We start from the raw sequence: 20233 nt of genomic DNA on the forward strand, positions 1-20233 counted from the left end.
AGCCAAGATCTATTTTTGCATGTTTTACAGTTCTCTTTTCTGGTTCTCCCATTCTGTCAGTTTCTAACTTACACAAGCCAGGCATGCTTTGTTCATTTCGTTGTTTAACCTCTTATGTTCTTCAGACCTATATTTATTTGTCTAATGAAAGCGAAGTGTCCCTGATTTACAAACATCCAACCTAAGAATGCAGTCCCATGCAGAGCTGTAATTTTAAATGTGACATCCGAACATTTGTTCCTTACGGATGGCTACTTAATATTGTACTGATTTCTGTATGAATGGACTTGGAAACCTGTTCACAACCCAGGGACTGCCTGTAGTTCTTTACAGAGACACCATCAACATTCATAATTGATACCAAAACCTCACGCCATGTTACAAATATGGCAGGACATTGTGTCATTATTTAAAAACTGAGCTCAGTAAGCTATTTTTCAAACATTACTGAGTAAATGAAATGCTTACATTTTTTTTTTTTGCAATTGTAAGACCCCACCACCAGGGATATATTTCCCTCCCCACCCCTCTCCGCCTTCCGCAAAGACCATTCCCTCCGTGACTACCTGGTCAGGTCCACGCCCCCCTACGACCCACCCTCCCATCCTGGCACTTTCCCCTGCCACCGCAGGAACTGTAAAACCTGCGCCCACACCTCCTCCCTCACCTCCATCCAAGGCCCCAAAGGAGCTTTCCACATCCATCAAAGTTTTACCTGCACATCCACTAATATCATCTATTGTATCCGTTGCTCCCGATGCGGTCTCCTCTACATTGGGGAGACTGGACGCCTCCTAGCAGAGCGCTTTAGGGAACATCTCCGAGACACCCGCACCAATCAACCACATCGCCCAGTGGCTCAACATTTCAACTCCCCCTCCCACTCTGCCGAGGATATGGAGGTGCTGTGCCTCCTCCACCGCCGCTCCCTCACCACCAGACGCCTGGAGGAAGAACGCCTCATCTTCCGCCTCGGAACACTTCAACCCAAGGGCATCAATGTGGATTTCAACAGTTTCCTCATTTCCCCTCCCCCCCACCTCATCCTAGCTTCTAACCTCCAGAAACTCGATCCCCTGACCTGTCCGGACTTGTCCGACCTGCCCAGCTCCTTTTCCACCTATCCACTCCACCCTCTCCTCCCTGACCTATCACCTTCATCTCCTTCCCCACTGACCTATTGTACTCTATGCCACTCTCTCCCCACCCTCACCCTCCTCTAGCTTATCTCTCCATGCTTCAGGCTCTCTGCCTTTATTCCTGATGAAGGGCTTTTGCCCGAAACGTCGATTTTGCCTGTCCTCAGATGCTGCCTGAATTGCTGTGCTCTTCCAGCACCACTGATCCAGAATCTGGTTCTCAAGTATTTGTCTTGCTCTCTCCAGCATTGGTTATCTTCCTTGTTAGTCTGCTTAAATGTTTAGTGCTTGTGTTAAGTTCTTTTTCCTGAGATCGTTACACAGTTGATGCAACTGCAACACACCAACTTCTGTGAACAACCAAAATTTTATTAAGCAAGTACAGTATAAGCTGTGGAGAAACTCTTAACACACTTCGCCATGCTTGCAAAGCACTTCGAGAGGCCTTTGACCAAAGGAACAAAACCTTTACATCACAATCAGCAATGTCCATGAGACAATCCCTAAGGCACTCCCCCATAGTCACATGTCACTCAAGATACAATGCAGTGACCTAATTATCTCCAGAAACAATGTAATATAAATCATCCCTTAATGGTCAAATCTGTTGCAAATCTTTTTTTTAACTACAGGGGGTAGTCAAAATTCCAACAGTTATGTTCTTATTGGTTTCTGAATAGGGTGATGCAAATGTAAATTATCTCTGAATAATAGGAGATGGCCATGTAGGTGGCTCTGAATGGCCAGGGATAGGAATGTAAATTCACTTGCAATCTACCTGAAAGTCAGAGGCACCCCACCCTAACCTTAAGACATCCAATTTTCTGCAGATCAGCAGAGCAAATTAACTCTTTAATGACACTTGAAATCACTTATACAGAAGAAATAATACATCGGGGAGACAACTATGTCTTGAATCTTCTCTGGCTCTTTGGAAGCATAATCCAGTGAATCTCATGCCCTCTTGCTCCATATCTTTGCAATGTTTTCTCCTTCAGGGTTTTATCCAGTTTTATTTAGAAGGCTGCAGTTGAAATGAATCAATAATTATATCATATAATGTTTTCCAAACGCTAATCACTCACTCCATAAAGGGCATTTTCCTTTTTATTTGGGGTCTGTCTCTTTACCAAGCAAAAATCTGTGCCCTGCTGTTATTGACCCTTTAGTTGTTGAAAACTGTTTTATTTGTTTATGATTATTCCAACCTTTCATAAAATATAAAAAATCTCTATCAAATTTCTCCAGAGCATTCTCTGTTCTAAGGAAAATCGTCTGAGATTCTCCAGTACATGTAATGCTAATCCCTCCTCCTAGCAACCACTGCAGTAAATCAATGGTACTCTATAAATCTTTCATGTCGTAGAGATGTACAGCATGGAAATAGACCCTTCGGTCCAACCTGTCCACACCGACCAGATATCCCAACCCAATCTAGTCCCACCTGCCAGCACCCGGCCCATTTCCCTCCAAACCCTTCCTTTTCATATACCCATCCAAATGCCTCTGGCAGCTCATTCCATACATGTACCACCCTCTGCATGAAAAAGTTGCCCCTTAGGTCTCTTTTATATTTTTCCCCTCTCACCCTAAACCTATGCCCTCTAGTTCTGGACTCCCTGATTCCAGGGAAAAGACTTAGGCATGGATAGGATAAATAGATAGTCATAATTTTGTAAACCTCTATCAGGTTACCCCGCAACCCCTGATGCTCCAGGGAAAACAGCCCCAGCCTGTTCAGTCTCTCCCGATGGTTTAAATCCTCCAACCCTGGCAACATCATTGTAAATCTTTCCTGAACCCTTTCGAGTTTCACAACATCTCTCCGATAGGAAGGAGACCAGAATTTCACGCAATATTCCAACAGTGTCCGAACCAATATCCTGTACAGCCGCAACATGACCTCCCAACTCCTGTACTCGATACTTTGACCAGTAAAGGAAAACATACCAAACGCCGCCTTCACTATTCTGTCTACCTGCGACTCCACTTTCAAGGAGCTATGAACCTGCACTCCAAGGTCTCTTTGTTCAGCAACACTCCCTAGGACCTTACCATTAAGTGTATAGGTCCTGCTAAGATTTGCTTTCCCAAAATGCAGCACCTCGCATTTATCTGAATTAAACTCCATCTGCCACTTCTCAGCCCATTAGTCCATCTGGTCCAGATCCTGTTGTAATCTGAGGTAACCCTCTTCGCTGTCCACTACACCTCCAATTTTGGTGTCATCTGCAAACTTACTAACTGTACCTCTTATGCTCGCATCCAAATCATTTATGTAAATGTCAAAAAGTAGACGACCCAGCACCGATCCTTGTGGCACTCCACTGGTCACAGGCCTCCAATCTGAAAAACAGCCCTCCACCACCAAAGGTCTTCTACCTCTGTGCCCAAATGGCTAGTTCTCCCTGTATTCAGTGAAATCTAACCTTGCTAATCAGTCTCCCATGGGGAACCTTGTCGAACGCCTTACTGAAGTCCATGTAGATCACATCTACTGCTCTGCCCTCATCAATCTTCTTTTTTACTTCTTCAAAAAACTAAATCAAGTTTGTGAGACATGATTTCCCATGCACAAAGCCATGTTGACTATCCCTAATCAGTCCTTGCCTTTCCAAATACATGTACATCCTGTCCCTCAGGATTCCCTCCAACAACTTGCCCTCCACTGAGGTCAGGCTCACTGGTCTATCGTTCCCTGGCTTGTCTTTACCGCCCTTCTTAAACAGTGGCACCACATTTGCCAACCTCCAGTCTTCTGGCACCTCACCTGTGACTACCGATAATACAAATATCTCCGCAAGAGGCCCAGCAATCACTTCTCTAGCTTCCCACAGAGTTCTTGGATACACCTGATCAGGTCCTGGGGATTTATCCACCTTTAACCGTTTCAAGTCATCCACCACTTCCTTCTCTGTAATCTGGACATTTTGCAAGATGTCACCATCTTTTTCCCTACAGTCTATATCTTCCACATCCTTTTCCACTTTAAATACTAATGCAAAATATTCATTTAGCATCTCCCCCATTTTCTGTGGCTGCACAAAAAGGCCGCCTTGCTGATCTTTGAGGGGCCCTATTCTCTCCCTAATATTTTGTCCTTAATATATTTGTAAAAACCCTTTGGATTCTCCTTAATTCTATTTGCCAACGCTATCTCATGTCTCCGTTTTGCCCTCCTGATTTCTCTCTTAAGTATACTCCTACTTCTTTTATACTCTAAGGATTCACTCGATCTATCCTGTCTATATCTGACATATGCTTCCTTCTTTTTCTTAACCAAACCCTCAATTTCTTTAGTCATCCAGCATTCCCTATACCTACCAGCCTTCCCTTTCACCCTGACAGGAATATACTTTCTCTGGATTCTCGTTATCTCATTTCTGAAGGCTTCCCATTTTCTAGCCGTCCCTTTACCTGCCAACATCTGCCTCCAATCAGCTTTTGAAAGTTCTTGCCTAATATCATAAAAATTGGCCTTTCTCCAATTTAGAACTTCAACTTTTAGATCTGTCCTATCCTTTTTCCATCATGATTTTAAAACGAATAGAATTATGGTCACTGGCCCCAAAGTGCTCCCCCACTGACTCCTCAGTCACCTAGCACCTTCTCTAGTAGGTACAGCCACATACTGAATGAGAAAATTGTCTTGTATGCACTTAAGAAATTCCTCTCCATCTAAACCTTTAACACTATGGCAGTCCCAGTCAAATGTTTGGAAAGTTAAAATCCCTGACCATAACTACCCTATTATTCTTACAGCTAGCTGAGATCTCCTTACACGTTTGTTGCTCAATTTCCCTCTGACTATTAGGGGGGTCGATAATACCATCCCAATAAGGTGATTATCCCTTTCTTCTTTCTCAGTTCCACCCCCAAATAACTTCCCTGGATGTATTTCTGGGAATATCCTCCCTCAGCACAGCTGTAATGCTATCCTTTATCAAAAATGCCACTCCCCCCTCCTCTCTTGCCTCCCTTTCTATTCTTCCTGTAGCATTTGTATCCTCGAACATTAAGCTGCCAGTCCTGCCCATCCCTGAGCCATGTTTCTTTAATTGCTATGATATCCCAGTCCCATGTTCCTAACCATGCCCTGAGTTCATCTGCCTTCCCTGTTAGGCCCCTTGCATTGAAATAAATGCAGTTTAATTTATCAGTCCTACCTTGTCCCTGCCTGCCCTGACTGTTTGATTCACTTCTGTTCTCAACTGTACCAGTCTCAGATTGATCTCTTTCCTCACTATCTCCCTGGGTCCTACCCCGCCCCCACCTTACTAGTTTAAATCCTCCCAAGCAGTTCTAGCAAATTTCCCTGCCAGTATCCCCTTCCAATTTAGGTGCAATCCGTCCTTCTTGTACAGTTCACTTCTACCCCAGAAGAGATTCCAATGATCCAAAAATGTGAATCCTTCTCCCATACACCAGCTCCTCAGCCATGCATTCATCTCCTCTATCCTCCTTTCCTGCCCTCACTAGCTTGTAGCACTGGGAGTAATCCAGATACTACTACCCTTGAGGACCTCCTTTTTAAATTTCTGCCTAACTCTCTGTAATCTCCCTTCAGAATCTCAACCTCTTCCCTTCCTATATCGTTGGTTCCAATGTGGACAATGACCTCTTGCTGGCCCCTCTCCCCCGTGAGAACATTTTGCACCCTCTCTGAGACATCCTTGATCCTGGCACCAGGGAAACAACACACTATTCTGCTTTTTCTCTGCTGGCCACAGAAACGTCTGTCTGTACCTCTGACTACAGAATCCCCAGCACAATTGATCTCTTGGAGGCTGACGTACCCCTCATTGCATTAGTGCCAGTATCAATATCAGAAACTTGGCTGTTCGTGCTACGTTCCCCTGAGAATCCATCACCCCCTACATTTTCCAAAACAGAATACCTGTTTGAAATGGGTATATCCACAAAAGACTCCTGCCCTAGGTGCCGACCTCTCTTACCCTTCCTGGAGTTAACCCATCTATGTGACTGTATCTGAGAAATCGCCCCCCCCCCCCCCCCCCCCATAACTGCCATCTATCACATACTGTTGTTGTTGCAAAGTCCTCATCACTTCTATCTGTCTCTCCAACCGATCCACTCGATCTGATAAGATTCGCATCCAACAGCATTTATGGCAGATATAATCCGCAGTAACCGTTAAACTCTCTTTAAACTTCCACATCCGACAAGAAGTACATATCACTGCAAAGGCCATTTTTGCTCCTTCACAATCTACAGACCCAGAAAATAACACCGTCTTATTCCTCTGCAACACACTGCACCAGGTTAAATTAAGAGCTATGGCTTGTATTTTAAGTTTAATCAAAAGACTTATCTCCAAAAACATATAATCAAGAAAAAACCCACTGTACTCACTAATACAGCCTTCCTGTTGGACAGACTTACAACAACAATTTATTTATCTGATTCTGTGTTGTGAACCGCCCAAACCGGATCCTCCAAGATTAGTTGTGAAGATGCAGTCCAATGTCCAGCGACACATGAATTCAACAACAGCAAAGGCAGTAACTGTGCAGGTTTTCTCTTTCCTTCCTTCCTTCCTTCCTTCCTTCCCTCCCTTTTCCCCTTTTTCCCTTCCCTCCCGCCATGTGCCTCCTGTGTCAGGACATTCAGTGTAGATCATTATGACTCAACATGGAGTCAAATGACCAACGTTTGTACTCCTTTTTGTATCTTTGTAAAGATTAATTTGTATCTCCAATGTTTGCAGTGCTATTGATGATTCATAAACTGCCATTATCCTTTCTTGTAGGCGCATTTTGGTTTGACTGTGTTGTTTATTGTATATTAATGTATTGTTTCAAGGATGTTTCCCTGTGCAGATGCTTAGACCTAGAGGAAACAGTTCAAAAATAAGGAATTTTCCATTTAAGAATGAGTTAGGAGTTTATTTGAGGATTGAGAGTTTGTGGAATTTTTTTCCTGGACAGTATTTTCGATTGTAGAATTGGTGAATATGTTTAATGCATATATAGATTCTTAATTAACAATTTGAGTCAAAGGATACAGGAGCTCGTGAGGAAAGTGAGCAGAAGCCGCAATTGGATTGAATGACAGAGGCATGTATGCTACTTTTGTAAGTTCTGCTGACGCTGGGTTCACATTGGAAAAACATCTATTCATCAAGAATTCAAAGAAAACCGGCAACATTTGCTAGTGCGGAGGATGCAAGATGTCGATTAAATAACCTTTATCTCATGTTTCATTGAACGCCTCAAGGGCACAGGATTTTTAAACTGCATATTATTTTTTCTTTTTGTACTAGACATTATCACCTTTTATAGCAGTTTTATTTTGATGCTTATTTTCTCAGGATTTGTAAATTGCTCCTTCACTTGAGAAATCTTGCAATTGGCTCTTTAGTTTTGATATTGGTGAACGAGTGAACTGTATTTTAATTGAAGTGAAATTTGCTGTACGTTAGAGCAAACAAAATCTTGTTGGCCAACCAAAAGGATTAAATAGTTAGGAGTGAATTCATCCTGCTTCACCTGGTTGAAACTCTGAATTGTTTTGTTTGCTTTAGTTTGACCTTAATTAAGTCTTAATCTAGCCAACAGTTATTCTGACTTCTTGTTCAACAGGAATTGCACAATTAACAAAGTTGTTCCTATTAGTTTTGGATGCTTCCCAATTGTGTTTCTTGTGTCTGATCTGTTTCAAAATGATGCTTTGTGTATTCTGAAACACCTTTCTTCCTCCAGCACCTCTAATTGACTGCAAATGTTTAATTTTCCTCTTTCAAATTTAAACTTAAATTCAAAAACGTTTTCTAATAAATTTGCAGTTTATGAAATTGCACATATTTAAACTTAAATTATTTTTACTGTATTATGGATTGGCAACTTGTAGTAGAATTCCTACCCACATGTAAAGTTATCAAAGTACCTGTCATTTGTTGAAGTCATTAAAATTGTTTATGATATTAACATACCTACAGAATTCATGCAGTTGCCCTCCAGAACGACTTGTACTGTCAGTATATCCGATTATGAAGTAACAAGACTCAATCACTTAAGCGTTTATTTTATGTGTCAACCTCTGCATAAGTTAGTAACAACTTCAATCATATTCTCTCCAGGTTTTTTGTGTAGGTTGTTGTCATAGTAAACTGCTGCTGGTTTTTCAGAATACCTGCGTAATTAGAGGAACCTCGATTATCCGAACGAGATGGGTGGGCACAGTTTCGTTCGGATAATATGCCTTTCCTCTGAGTTTTGAAGTTTTTTTTTAAGTCTGCTCCACATTCAGGAGACAAGGCAGCAGCCATCCGTCCACCCTGCCCCCTCTCCAGGGAAGCTAGACTGGATACGAACAACAAGATTGCTGCGTTTTTGGGGATGAGTCTCCAAATGGAGCACACACACACAACTCTTTACTGCAATTTTTTGACCGGTTCTGCGTTTGCACTATACAGGATGATGTTGAAGAGATTACCTGGGGAAACTGGGTTTAGGGTACACCCCTCTGTAGAGCTCCAGTGAAAGTGTTTGGGGAGTGGGGGGAGGGCAGCGGGAGAGAGTGCAGTCATTTGGAGGCAGTGCCTGTTTAATCACTGTAAACAAAAGACACGATCAGTGTTGGAAACAAGTCTTTGATGTAATATTTCGATCGGGACCTCAAGATCTCCTTCGGATAATGTTATTATAAGAAAAATAGCCTAGGAAATCATCGAAGGACAGTAGATATTTTGAATCAAATCACATCCAATTCAAGGAAAATATTTTCAATCCATTTAAACCAGTTAAAAAAATTAACTACTTACAGCCACTTCCTTTCCCGTAGTTACTTTGAAGTGCCATGATATCTTATACCTTTTAAGCAAGTGTTAAAATAGTGGGTGGAAAGGATTTTTTGAAAAGAGGAGAAACCTAGCTACATAAGATGAGCAGTGGAAACACTGGTCACAACTCCTTGGGAGGGAGTGAATGAATTGATTTGTAGCAAAATAAAGTGAGCTCGAGTGAAATTGCATTAAGCAAATCAGGCAGTATCTATATAGAGAAATACAGTTCATGTTTAGGTTATTGATATTTTGTCAATGGTTTAAAAAATAGAATTTTATTTCAGACGTTTATATGCGCCTATAGGCAAGGGCAGCATTTATTGCACATCTATATTTCACTTTGAAAGAGTGATGGTGAACTGCATTTTGAACCACTTCAGTTATTCTTTATGGTGCAAGGACTCTCTCAAGTCTAAGAGGGTGTTCCTGAGCTTTGTTCAAACTATGATAAGGGGATGATGATTGCTTTATTTTTTATATTTGGCTGATGTTGTCCTTGATGCTTCCATTTGCTGGCTGACAATTTCTATCCAGGCAATGGGCTTGGGAAGTGAACTTGTTGAAGCTTTTCACCTTGCAATTATCAGAACTAATACTTTTATTGGGGGAAGAAAAACTTGAAAAAGGAACACCAATTTTTACAGATTGAGAAAAAAGTGATTGGGGCCATGGGAGTGCAGCTGGAGCAGGTAGTTAAGCAAGTAGATTCTGATCAGTCAGTGTTGTCAGAATGTAGCAGAGATTGGTAGTTTCCATGATCCCATTTTATTTTCCCCAATGAGAAAATGCAGTGCATGTATAAGTTCCTTTTGACTACATAGATGGAGTTCTGTGTGTTAATTAGCGGCTTCTAGCACATGTAAATACGTCACACCATGAGCTCGACTGAAAATCTGAAATTGGTTTGCAATTTAATTGTGTAACGCTGTTAAACCTTAATAAAATGCTGCATTGCATCTTGTAGATACATACGTTGTCATTGTGTGTCAATGTTAGACCAAATTAGTATTTAAAATGCACTGGCTGCCATTCAAGTGGCTTGATTTGTGCTGAATGTGTTCAACTTCATAAATGTAGTGGATCTGCATTCATCTGGCAAGTGCAGCGTATTCTATAATTTTCAGATTTGTTTGTAGGTGGCGCAAAGGCTTTAGGGAATCTGGAGTCAGGTCACACTAATTGTAGAATATCCAATCTCCTGCAGGCACAGTTTTTGTGTTTGGTCCAATTAGGTTTCTGGTCAGTCATAAACTTTATGAATTCTTTGAGATTTTTAAGAACAAATAGCTGTCCTCCATTATTGAAGATGATGAGTTAATCCTTCTCACCTCACCTCCGATCCAAGTATTGTCTCAAGGGAGAAAATAAAGTGTTTACTGAAATAACATTCCATGTAAGCTCATACAAAATTGTGTTCTGATTCCTATTTCAGGTACGGGGTGTTGGAACAGGAGGCATTGTTTCTACTGCCTTTTGTCTGCTCTACAAGCTATTTACCCTAAAGTTAACTCGTAAACAAGTGATGGGTCTAATAACACATACTGATTCTCCGTACATCCGAGGTTTGGGATTCATGTATATTCGGTATGTCTGTTTTTTGTTATGAGCAATTGCTAAAAAATAGATAATGTAAAATAACGTGTATCTAAGTAGGGTTTATGTCGATTGTGCAAAATTAATTTTAACCAGTCTAAAGCATCAGAGGCATATGAGGCAGGTGATGGTAGAAGGGACCGTTGAACAGCGAATCAAGCCTCCATGCTAATGCTCCCTGCAAGCAACTCACGAAGCATTGATGCAATGCATCTTATACTTAAGAATTTTAAGAGATTTGTCTTGAGCCATCAGTCAGTGTGCTTCTGAATGTATTACAGTGATAGTTGGCTGCTGTACTTTAAACAACACATTAGTGTTCTAGACAATTTTCTGTTTAAAATGCTTGAAACGGAGGAATGATTTACTGTTGTGAGGGTGTGCACCAGAAAATGGGATCCACATGTTAAGATGTTAAGAGTCTGAAAGATAAGTTTGTTAGTCGGGACCTTCATTTGGTATGTATATGCTTTAGTTCGGTATGCAAAACAATTGTAATGTCAAGCTCTTAAGGGTGCTTTATTTTGGAAATGTGTAACTAAAGCATGAGCCCCTGTAAATACACTTGCTGCCTTACTTGGGGGTAAAAGTAGATATTCTGAATTTGCCATCTCCTGCATATGTGATTTGCCAATTCTCCTTAAGTCTGGCATTTGACATAGCATGGCTCCAGAGTCTATAAGTTGGGGAGCTATGTCAAGTGGCCAATATAGCTCCGATCTGCAGATATCAAATTGTAATGTATCAGATTTAACATGCCCATCAGTGATAACTTGTTTTGTTTGTGTATTTGTAATATTTTGAATATCTTTTATTTTGAAGGTACACACAGCCCCCAGCTGATTTGTGGGATTGGTATGAACCTTTTTTAGATGATGAAGAGGTATGTTGGCAAGGATTGTGTTTTTCATTGTCTGGGCTTACAGACAAAAAGTTGGACTTTAGATTTATCTTTTTTCAAATGAATCTATCTCCTATGTATTGAATCATTCTAATATGTAGGTGTAAATGTTTGTATTCATCTGTGAGGAGTAATATTTTCAGTAAGTTTTGTGCTCATAATTCTGTTTTATTTGTTTTGTCCTGGATGCTGTGACTTAATAAATTGACTGATCCCATTAAGAATCAAATGTCATATAATTAGGGGACCCTCCAAGCCACTGAACCACTGTTCTGGAATCCTGTAGACTTGAATTCATGGGAATGTAGAGCTGACTACAGTTAATGCTTGTAAGAGACTCCTCTGCTAAGTCCAGTTTGATTTATTGCAGAATGGAAACTTGAGGTAAAAGAGACAGAGATGTACAGCATGGAAACAGACCCTTCGGTCCAACCCGTCCAAGCTGACCAGATATCCCAACCCGATCTAGTTCCACCTGCCAGCACCCGGCCCATATCCCCCCAAACCCTTCCTATTCATATACCATCCAAATGCTTCTTAAATGTTGCAATTGTACCAGCCTCCACCACTTCCTCTGGCAGCCATACACATACCACCCTCTGCGTGAAAAAATTGCCCCGTTGTTCTCTTTTATATCTTTCCCCTCTCACCCTAAACCTATGCTCTCTAGTTCTGGACTTCCTGACCCCAGGGAAAAGACTCTGCCTATTTACCTTATCCATGCCCCTCATAATTTTATAAACCTCTATAAGGTTACCCCTCAGCCTCCGATGCTCCAGAAAAAACAGCCCCAGCCTATTCAGCTTCTCCCTATAACTCAAATCCTTCAACCCTGGTAACATCCTTGTAATCTTTTCTGAACCCTTTCAAGTTTCACAACATCTTTCCGATAGGAAGGAGACCAGAATTGAACGAGGTCTCCTTAGTCCCAGAGGACCACAGAACTGCTCTCTCGTTAGAGATGACTGGTATTGATTTAACCTGAGGGTCGTCATACCTCAGGTGAGGTGAGAGGTTTAGAAGGAGGGTCCTTTGTGGTAACCTCAGCTTGTACATGAATTGAACCCATGCTGTTGGCATCGCTCTGCATTTCAAACCAGGCAAAAACAGTCATGCAGCCAGTTGAGACAACAAACCCCTTAGGTTCTTGGTAGAACATTTTAGTTCTCTGTTTAGGAAGTGAAGGGAGATCTTGGGTGCTGTTGTTGTAACAACATCCTGCACTATAAAATGAATATCATGCTATGGCTACCTGAATATAGTTGCCTCCAAAATGTGTTGCTTTTTAGATATAGAGATACTGAACATACAAAAAGGGACAGACAGTTGTCCTGGCACAGTGTAACGTGCACACTATACTGGATGGAAAGAGTTAGCAGTGACAATTTTTCATAACTGTTGACCAATTCAGGGAGAAACTGGAAAATTCTTCATCTCAAGCTAGTTGCAAGCCATCACGATAAATAGTAAAACAGCCACAATTTTTATGTTGAGATATTAAGTGTTCTTAGGATCTCAACTGCTTTGAATATGTATAGAAAATCAACATTCACTGCAGATGCTAGCAACTTAGTCACAGTTTGACAGTGAAAACTACTTCCTTACAACTAACCTGGACTCAGCAGTAGCATTTACACCATTGATTCGAAAATGTGTTCATTCAGACTCTGCGACAATGACTTGAGCACTTAGTCAAAGCTGACAGTGAAATGTAATACTAAAGGGCTGCTACCTTTGGAGGTCCTGCCTTTAGAATTAAGCATCAAATCAGAACTGTCCATCTCTTGCAGATGTTCCTGTAAGATGATGATCAGGGATGTTCTTCCCAGTACTCTGACCAAAGTCATTAAAACTTATTTTCAGCTCTTGTATCTCATTGCTGTCACCAAGGCTCTGCATTGTGCAACTTAGCTCTCCCACAATTTCCCTACTTTACAATAGTGACTATACTTCCTAAAGTGTCTCATTAGCTGGAAAGCACATTGGGATGTCCTGAGATTGTGAAAGACGCTTTCTTTAATCTGCTGAAGTTTTATTTTTGATAAGCTGATTGTATGCTCTTATGTCTTAAATTTAATATCTGCTAATCCTTCCTGATTTAGGGAGTTCATCCTTCTTTTAACATCATTGATCGTGTCTCAAACTGTGCTTTTCCACTTTAAACATCACCAGCTCCACGTGTCTGTCATAGCTAATTTAATGGCTGTGGGTTTGTCAGGTTCGAAAGCCTTCCCTCTAAGTTGTTCCAAGGTTTCAATACCGCTATTGTGTCAGGATAAAAACCTGACAGTCTGCTGGATATAATCTGGCTCAGACCTTCTGCATGTAGACCATAGGAAAGCATGAACATGTTGCAGTCTTCAAAGTTAGCAGACATCAGGAATAGGCACATTACCAGTATCAAGATTCTCCTGTGATCTAAACATGTAACACTATACACACCATTGTATCACTTGCAGTTTTTTCATGGTTTCTCAATGCAGTCAGAATTGCAGAGCTGTGAATGTTCTGTGTGTCAAAACTTCATTAAACACTGTATGGTGTGCAGTCTGGCCACCATATAAAAGGATTTAGGGGCACTGCAGGGAAGACTTACTAGGATGTCAGAAATATTTGGGTGCACCCATCAGGAAAAAATTGAGGGTATCTGTTGTCTCTTTTGAAGAATAAATAGTGACCCATTAGTAGCCATTAAAACTCTGAAAGGTTTTGATAGAATGCATCTGAGGGCAAGGGGTTTAGATGGTTGCATTGATGGATTTAGATAAGTAAAAATGAAATTAAAAAGTTGGCCTAGACTGCGTAGGCCAAAATGTTTGCTTCTGTGCTATTTATCCAGTATAATCCAATTATGGATTTATTCAGTTTGTTACTAAATTACAAAAGATGGTGAAAAGAAATGCGTGTCATTCAGATCTTTGCACACTCTGCCTTGCAATATCTGCTACTATTAAATTCTTAACTTTCTGCTTAAATTCTGAAAATAAACCAGGTTCACAGTTGGATCTGGCGACTGCACATATTGTTTAAAGTTTACTAGGTAATCTTTTGACAGAATAAGTCTCAAGCTTGGTGAATTTAAATTGTTTATACTTCATGGACAATTGTTTTTTATGTTAAAGTACAAACCCTGATTTTTACTATCTTCACATTTTATGTAAGCACATATATTAATTGGATGAAAACAGTGCTGATAAAGTAAACCTGGCAGCATCTGCACAGAGCGCGAAACATAATATTTCAAGTTGAAAATAATTGTTTTTTAGAACTGCAGTCATATTTGACTCATTAAGGTAGCTTCTCTTCCACAAATGCTGAGTTTTCCATCACTATAGCTTTATTTTCACATTTCTAGCAACCACAGCATTTTGCTGTTAATTTGTTAGCTTTATAGGTTACAGAAAATTGAGTCCAGATTACCATTATATCAACAAGTAGTGGTAATTCTGACTCCATGAAGGTATGGTCTTCATATGATATTACTCATAACTGCATTTTTTTAAAGGAAGATTTTACAATTTTGTTTTAACTCCTGGGAAAAGAACAGTACATTATTACACTACAGAATTTTGGACAGTGATTACCAGAGGTCATTGGTACCTATATGCAACAATTCATTCGCCATCCCTCTTAATTGCATAACTTGTAACATATAACATGAGGCAAAAAACTATCCTAGACGTTATTATGAACATTAACGAGAACATCTTGTTCTGGTGTAGTCTCTGTCTTTTTCCATGAAATGTCAGCAAAAAAAATTGATCTTTCTTTGAATTGATTTAATTCAAGTTTATATTTTGTGTGTAACAAATAGCTTACTCTGAATATCTTAAATATTTCCTATGTTTAAACTATTTGCTGGTGTTAGCTGTTCTTTGCTTCTACTTAAAGCTGTGCATTTAAAGTCTTGATTGGTTCCTTTTGTAATAATTTTAGTTATAGATGTATTAGGAAACTTATAAAATACATGCACAAAAGCATCCAGACTAAAATCCAGTTAATTTGTGGTTGTATTAAACCTATTTTGGGAAAAGGAAAGAAAGGTGATACAGCAGAGACTTTAATAGTTATGTAATTATTCCATCCATGTCACGGACGACTTAAAGTCAGAAGTCATACAACACCAGGCCAACAGTCACCTGACGAAGGAGCAGTGCTCCAAAAGCTTGTGATTTCAAATAAACCTGTTAGACTATAACATGGTTCCATGTGACTTATGACCTTGTCCGCCCTAGTCCAATACCAGCATCTCCACAACGTAGACATTTTAAACTGTATTTATTCATACCAACAAAAGTAACTATTACATTAAAAAGAACATTAGTTTCTGTTGAATGCGTTTAAGAAGTACTTTTTATTCTCCCTCCATTTTACCTATCTGCAGTGCCTTGGTAGTACTGGACGCGCTCTAAGTAGTGTACTGAAATGCACTGTTAAGACATGAAGCTACCATTCTGCCTGTGATTACATCTGCCACCATCGGAAATTAAAATTTGAGCCTGAGTTGAATGAAGCTCTGAGACTGCTAGCAAATAAGCTAATTGCCCTGTTTTCTTCTTTAGATCTTCATTGGGCAGCAGGTGAATTTGGAAATGTAGCTGAGCAACACTATTGATTAATGTGTGTGAGTGCAAGCGCTTATTTTATGTTTAGACTGTCTTTTTTGTTTTGCTAGCCTAATAAAATCTGATTTTCCTGTGTGCTTGCACTGTAGGTGGAAACTGACAATAGCTGACTAACATGTCCTGAGCTGTGAGAGGGCATGGCAAGGAGGCAATCATGCGGTAATGACCCTTTTCCAAAGATGATGGTCATTGTGGACAATACAGTTTCAAAATATATTATATTGAATGTTAATTGATAATACCTCACTGCTTCATGGCAGTTGGTTTGCTATTGCTTCAAAAAGTTGTTTTAATGTTAAGTTCAGTGAGGATCACAACATACAAGATGAAAATTGAACAGCGTGCCCTAGTTTTCAAATTTAGCTGTTATCCTTGTATCTTCGTAAATGCTAATTAAATTTGCATTGCTGGTACACTAAGTAATTTCTGTAAAATCCTACCAAGATGGGTTGTGGGAGGTTTTTCCAAGCAGGATTATTAAAATTCAGCTTTAGATCAAATATTATGGGGTTGCTTTGTCAGTCCTAGAATGGATTGTACCTAACATTTTACATGTACATGCAAAACAGTTTGCATAAAATGTTAGTGGATTACAAAGTTTCAATAGGAACAGTCTAATTTTTTAACCATTTTATTACAGGCCTCAACATTAATTTTGGGATAGGCTTGAAAGTTTTGCAGGTAGAACTGCATGTGAAAATGAGTAGTTTACATCAAAGGTAGTACATTCTTCTTAATCAAAAAGCTGGGGTTCTGCAATTGTTTCACATGCTAACTCAAATATTAAAGGTGAAAAATCTGTTTTACCAATAGTATGATAATTGTTATGTTTTTCAGGAGCTTGATGTAAAGGCTGGTGGAGGATGCGTCATGACAATAGGAGAGATGATTCGTTCTTTCCTTACTAAACTAGAATGGTTCTCTACCTTATTTCCAAGAATTCCAGTTCCTGTTCAAAAGAATTTGGACCAGTATCTTAAAACTCGACCAAGGAAGATTGCCAAAAAGGATGGGAAGGATAGCATGGAAGAGCCAGAGCGCCTTTCAGAGCGTAGACATTCAAGGTAATGCATTTGAAATTATTTAAATGCCACAGCATATGTTAAATATGCTACTTCTTAAAACATATATGGCAATTTTATTTTACTCTTTCAGGTCACCAAGAAGATCTCTTACTCCTCGTAAATCTCCTAGACGATCTAGAAGCAGAAGCCGTCATAGAGAAGGCCATGGCTCTTTTGGTTTTGATAAGGAATTAGAGAGAGAGAGAGAACGACAGAAAAGGGAACGAGAACAGATAAAAGACAGAGAGCGAAGTGAGAAGGATAGACATAAATCTAGAAGCACAGACCGAGGTTTAGACCGTAGGCGGAGCAGAAGCAGAGACCACCACAGAAGTCGAAGTAGAGATAAAAGAAGTACTAAAAAAGATAGAGAGAGGGAGAAGGAAAATGAAAGAAGTAGAAGGCGAGACAAAGATTATGAAAAGGACAAAGAAAGAGTGAGTGATCGAGACAGGGACAGAAATGTTGAGAAAGATTCTGAGAGATCAAGAGACCGGGATAAAAGAAGTCAATCAAAGACTGAAGACAGAAAACGTAAGGAAGAAAAAAGAGAAAAAGATGAAAAAAGACACAAGGATGATAAAAAGGATTCAAAAAAGGATAAAAGGCATAGTAGAAGCAGGAGCAGAGAGAAAAGGCATAGAAGCAATAGTCCTGGTAGGGGTCATGTCAGCAAACGTAGTAGAAGCAAAAGCAAAGAGAAATCTAAACATCGAAATGAACATAAAGAAAAATCAAATAAAAGAAGCATTAGCAGAGAAAGGACTGATGAGAATAATGGTGAACGGATAAAGAAACAGCGTAGTCATAGCAAAGAGAAAGCTCGCAAACGCAGTCAAAGTAAAGAACGATCTCACAAGCAAAGTCACAGTGATGGTAAGGACCATTCAAGCAAACTAAGCCGCCGAAGTCTCAGTACAGAAAGAGAGAACAAAAGCAATGCAGAAGGACTATTGCAAGGCAATACCACTGACAATGACTGAAATATTCTAAATCTCTAATTGTACAGTGAATAAATTGTTTTGCTTTTGAACATTTTTTAAAAATTGAATTATGCTATGGCTAGGATAAACACGTCTTCAAATTCCAGTAGCCTGCAGATGATATTTCCTGTTTGTAGGAAGTGCCTTTGGTATCCAACTGTTCAACTTACCACTGTAATTCAAGACCAACTTTATTCTGTACAATGTAGTTGATACAGATTTGTTTTTGTTTGAAATAATGTTTTTGCAAGTATACTATGTACATATGTTCTGAGAGTTTTAGTCATTGGCACAATTGCCATGTTGGTTCATTTTGTATGATGGGCAATAAACTGCCAGTACTTAAAACAGTTGTGTTAATACACTTATAGCATTTATGCCTGACATACTTGCCCTTGAGTACATATCTTTAAGTTCAACAGGATTGTATTGTTTTTTTTTTATTTATTTGATGAGACCATGCAAACCTTTGAGTTTTAGAAAAGAAGTGGATGGTGGCATTTTATTTGGGAGATATTACATTGACACAAAATTGGTATTTGTCTCCATGGCATTCGTGCAAATATTCTACATAGAAATAGCTAACTTAAAAAAAACACAGTATTAAAATGTATCACATTGTGTGAATAAGGAAGTTAGACTTGGCTTCTTAATATTATGCAGTAAATATCTTGCAAGGCTTTCTTTTGGCCTTGCATTTTCATTTTGTACCTTGACTAATTTAATGATATGTTCATTCTTTTAAAATATCAGAACATTGAGTGCTATAATGTGACATTCAGCATGGATCTATTTAATTTAAGTTTTAATGGACTAAATATAATTTCAAGCTTAAATACACTTTTATAAAACCATTGTAATTTGGTTATAGGAGAAAAGCAAGTTGATGCATTTTGTGGGTTTTTTTTGAGATGGTAGCGAGAGTGTTTTAATGGGTTGAACAGATTTGTTCATGGTCCGGGAATGTTTTAGGGTCTAAGAAGGCCTATCTATTTATTGTGATTTGCTGAAAACTTTTAATATAACATTGGAGAAAGGTTATCTTGATCCAGTAAAGAAATTCTGATTTTGGAGCTTACTTTTTGAAAGCTGATATTTACATTGACCCTCTGTACCTAATATCAATCAGTGGCAGTAGAATGAAATAAAGTGTAAGATTTCAAATTATTCCTCCTCATAAGAGGTATTTCACAAATGGTTAAAAAGCTGGTTTATACCTGCTCTGAAGTGTTTTAGTGGCAATGCATCTATGCCTAACTACTTTGGGACTCTCATATGAATGAATAATTCTCAAGTACAAAAATAATAAATGATCCACATAATACTAATTCCCTAACTTTGTACAGAGATGTTTTCCCCAGTTACTGAGGGGAAACATTGGTCAGGTGACATCAAGATGAGAATGCTTATTAGCCATGAGTGCATGAAAGACAAATGTTACATGATATTGGTGTATAATGTACAGTTTATTAAGGACATTTCAGAAAATGTGGAGGTCTTAATTCTTTAAAGGTGAAATCTATTAACATTAGGATTTGTGACTGTGTTAAGAGGTTATAGATTTGGACATTTGGGGAAACCTTTTAAGGTATTTAAGATTAGCAAAACTGCTAAGCACTGTTGATGACCAATTCTGCTTGAGAACTTAGTTTCTTCAGCACTGGAGCCTGAAACTAAGTGTTGGGTGTACTGTATGTGATCTATAAAGATAGCCGTAATTTTTTTTTTCCCCTGAGTGAGAGGACAAACGCATGGGAAAGCTACGGTTTGTTGAAATCTTGGGGCTACATTTTTGCTTCAGATGCTTCAAATGATATTTGGGTGGGCATTACACAACTGATTGGCATGTCAGCCATTGCTTTTATTTAACAAGTTCATTCAAAACCATGCCATTCATTTACCTGCTTCACAGGTAATTTTTTCAGCCTCAATTTTATATTTTTCAGATCCAACACACACTATTGGAGGAATGGTTCTGCTAAATGTAATTATTTTACTTGCTGTATTCACTGTAGTATGCCTTCTTATGAAAAAACTTGCAAAGGTTGCGCATGCAGTTCAATGTTTCTTCCACTGTTCTCAACAACCAAGTGTTCGTGGCATGAAAATTACACTGCATTTTAA

The 20233-nt window shown here is 39.3% G+C and overlaps 1 protein-coding gene across 2 annotated transcripts in view; it reads left to right on the forward strand.

The window, feature by feature from the left end:
• Positions 1–18457, forward strand: part of prpf38b (pre-mRNA processing factor 38B) — a 31808-nt gene extending 13351 nt beyond the window's left edge. The window contains exons 3-7 of one of the 2 annotated variants that reach the window (XM_087990788.1): positions 10376–10527; positions 11359–11419; positions 16000–16017; positions 16900–17126; positions 17218–18457. In XM_087990788.1, the coding sequence (XP_087846914.1) occupies positions 10376–10527; positions 11359–11419; positions 16000–16017; positions 16900–17126; positions 17218–18109 (1350 nt within the window). In that variant the 3' untranslated portion in view covers positions 18110–18457. The remainder of the gene's footprint in view (positions 1–10375; positions 10528–11358; positions 11420–15999; positions 16018–16899; positions 17127–17217) is intronic. The other variant, XM_043699697.2, reaches the window with a different exon arrangement.
• The last annotated feature ends 1776 nt before the right edge of the window (positions 18458–20233 follow it).

Source organism: Chiloscyllium plagiosum, unplaced genomic scaffold, assembly GCF_037043375.1.
Source record: "Chiloscyllium plagiosum isolate Xiang-an unplaced genomic scaffold, Cpla_swu_hap1 HiC_scaffold_9, whole genome shotgun sequence".
Classification (NCBI taxonomy): domain Eukaryota; kingdom Metazoa; phylum Chordata; class Chondrichthyes; order Orectolobiformes; family Hemiscylliidae; genus Chiloscyllium; species Chiloscyllium plagiosum.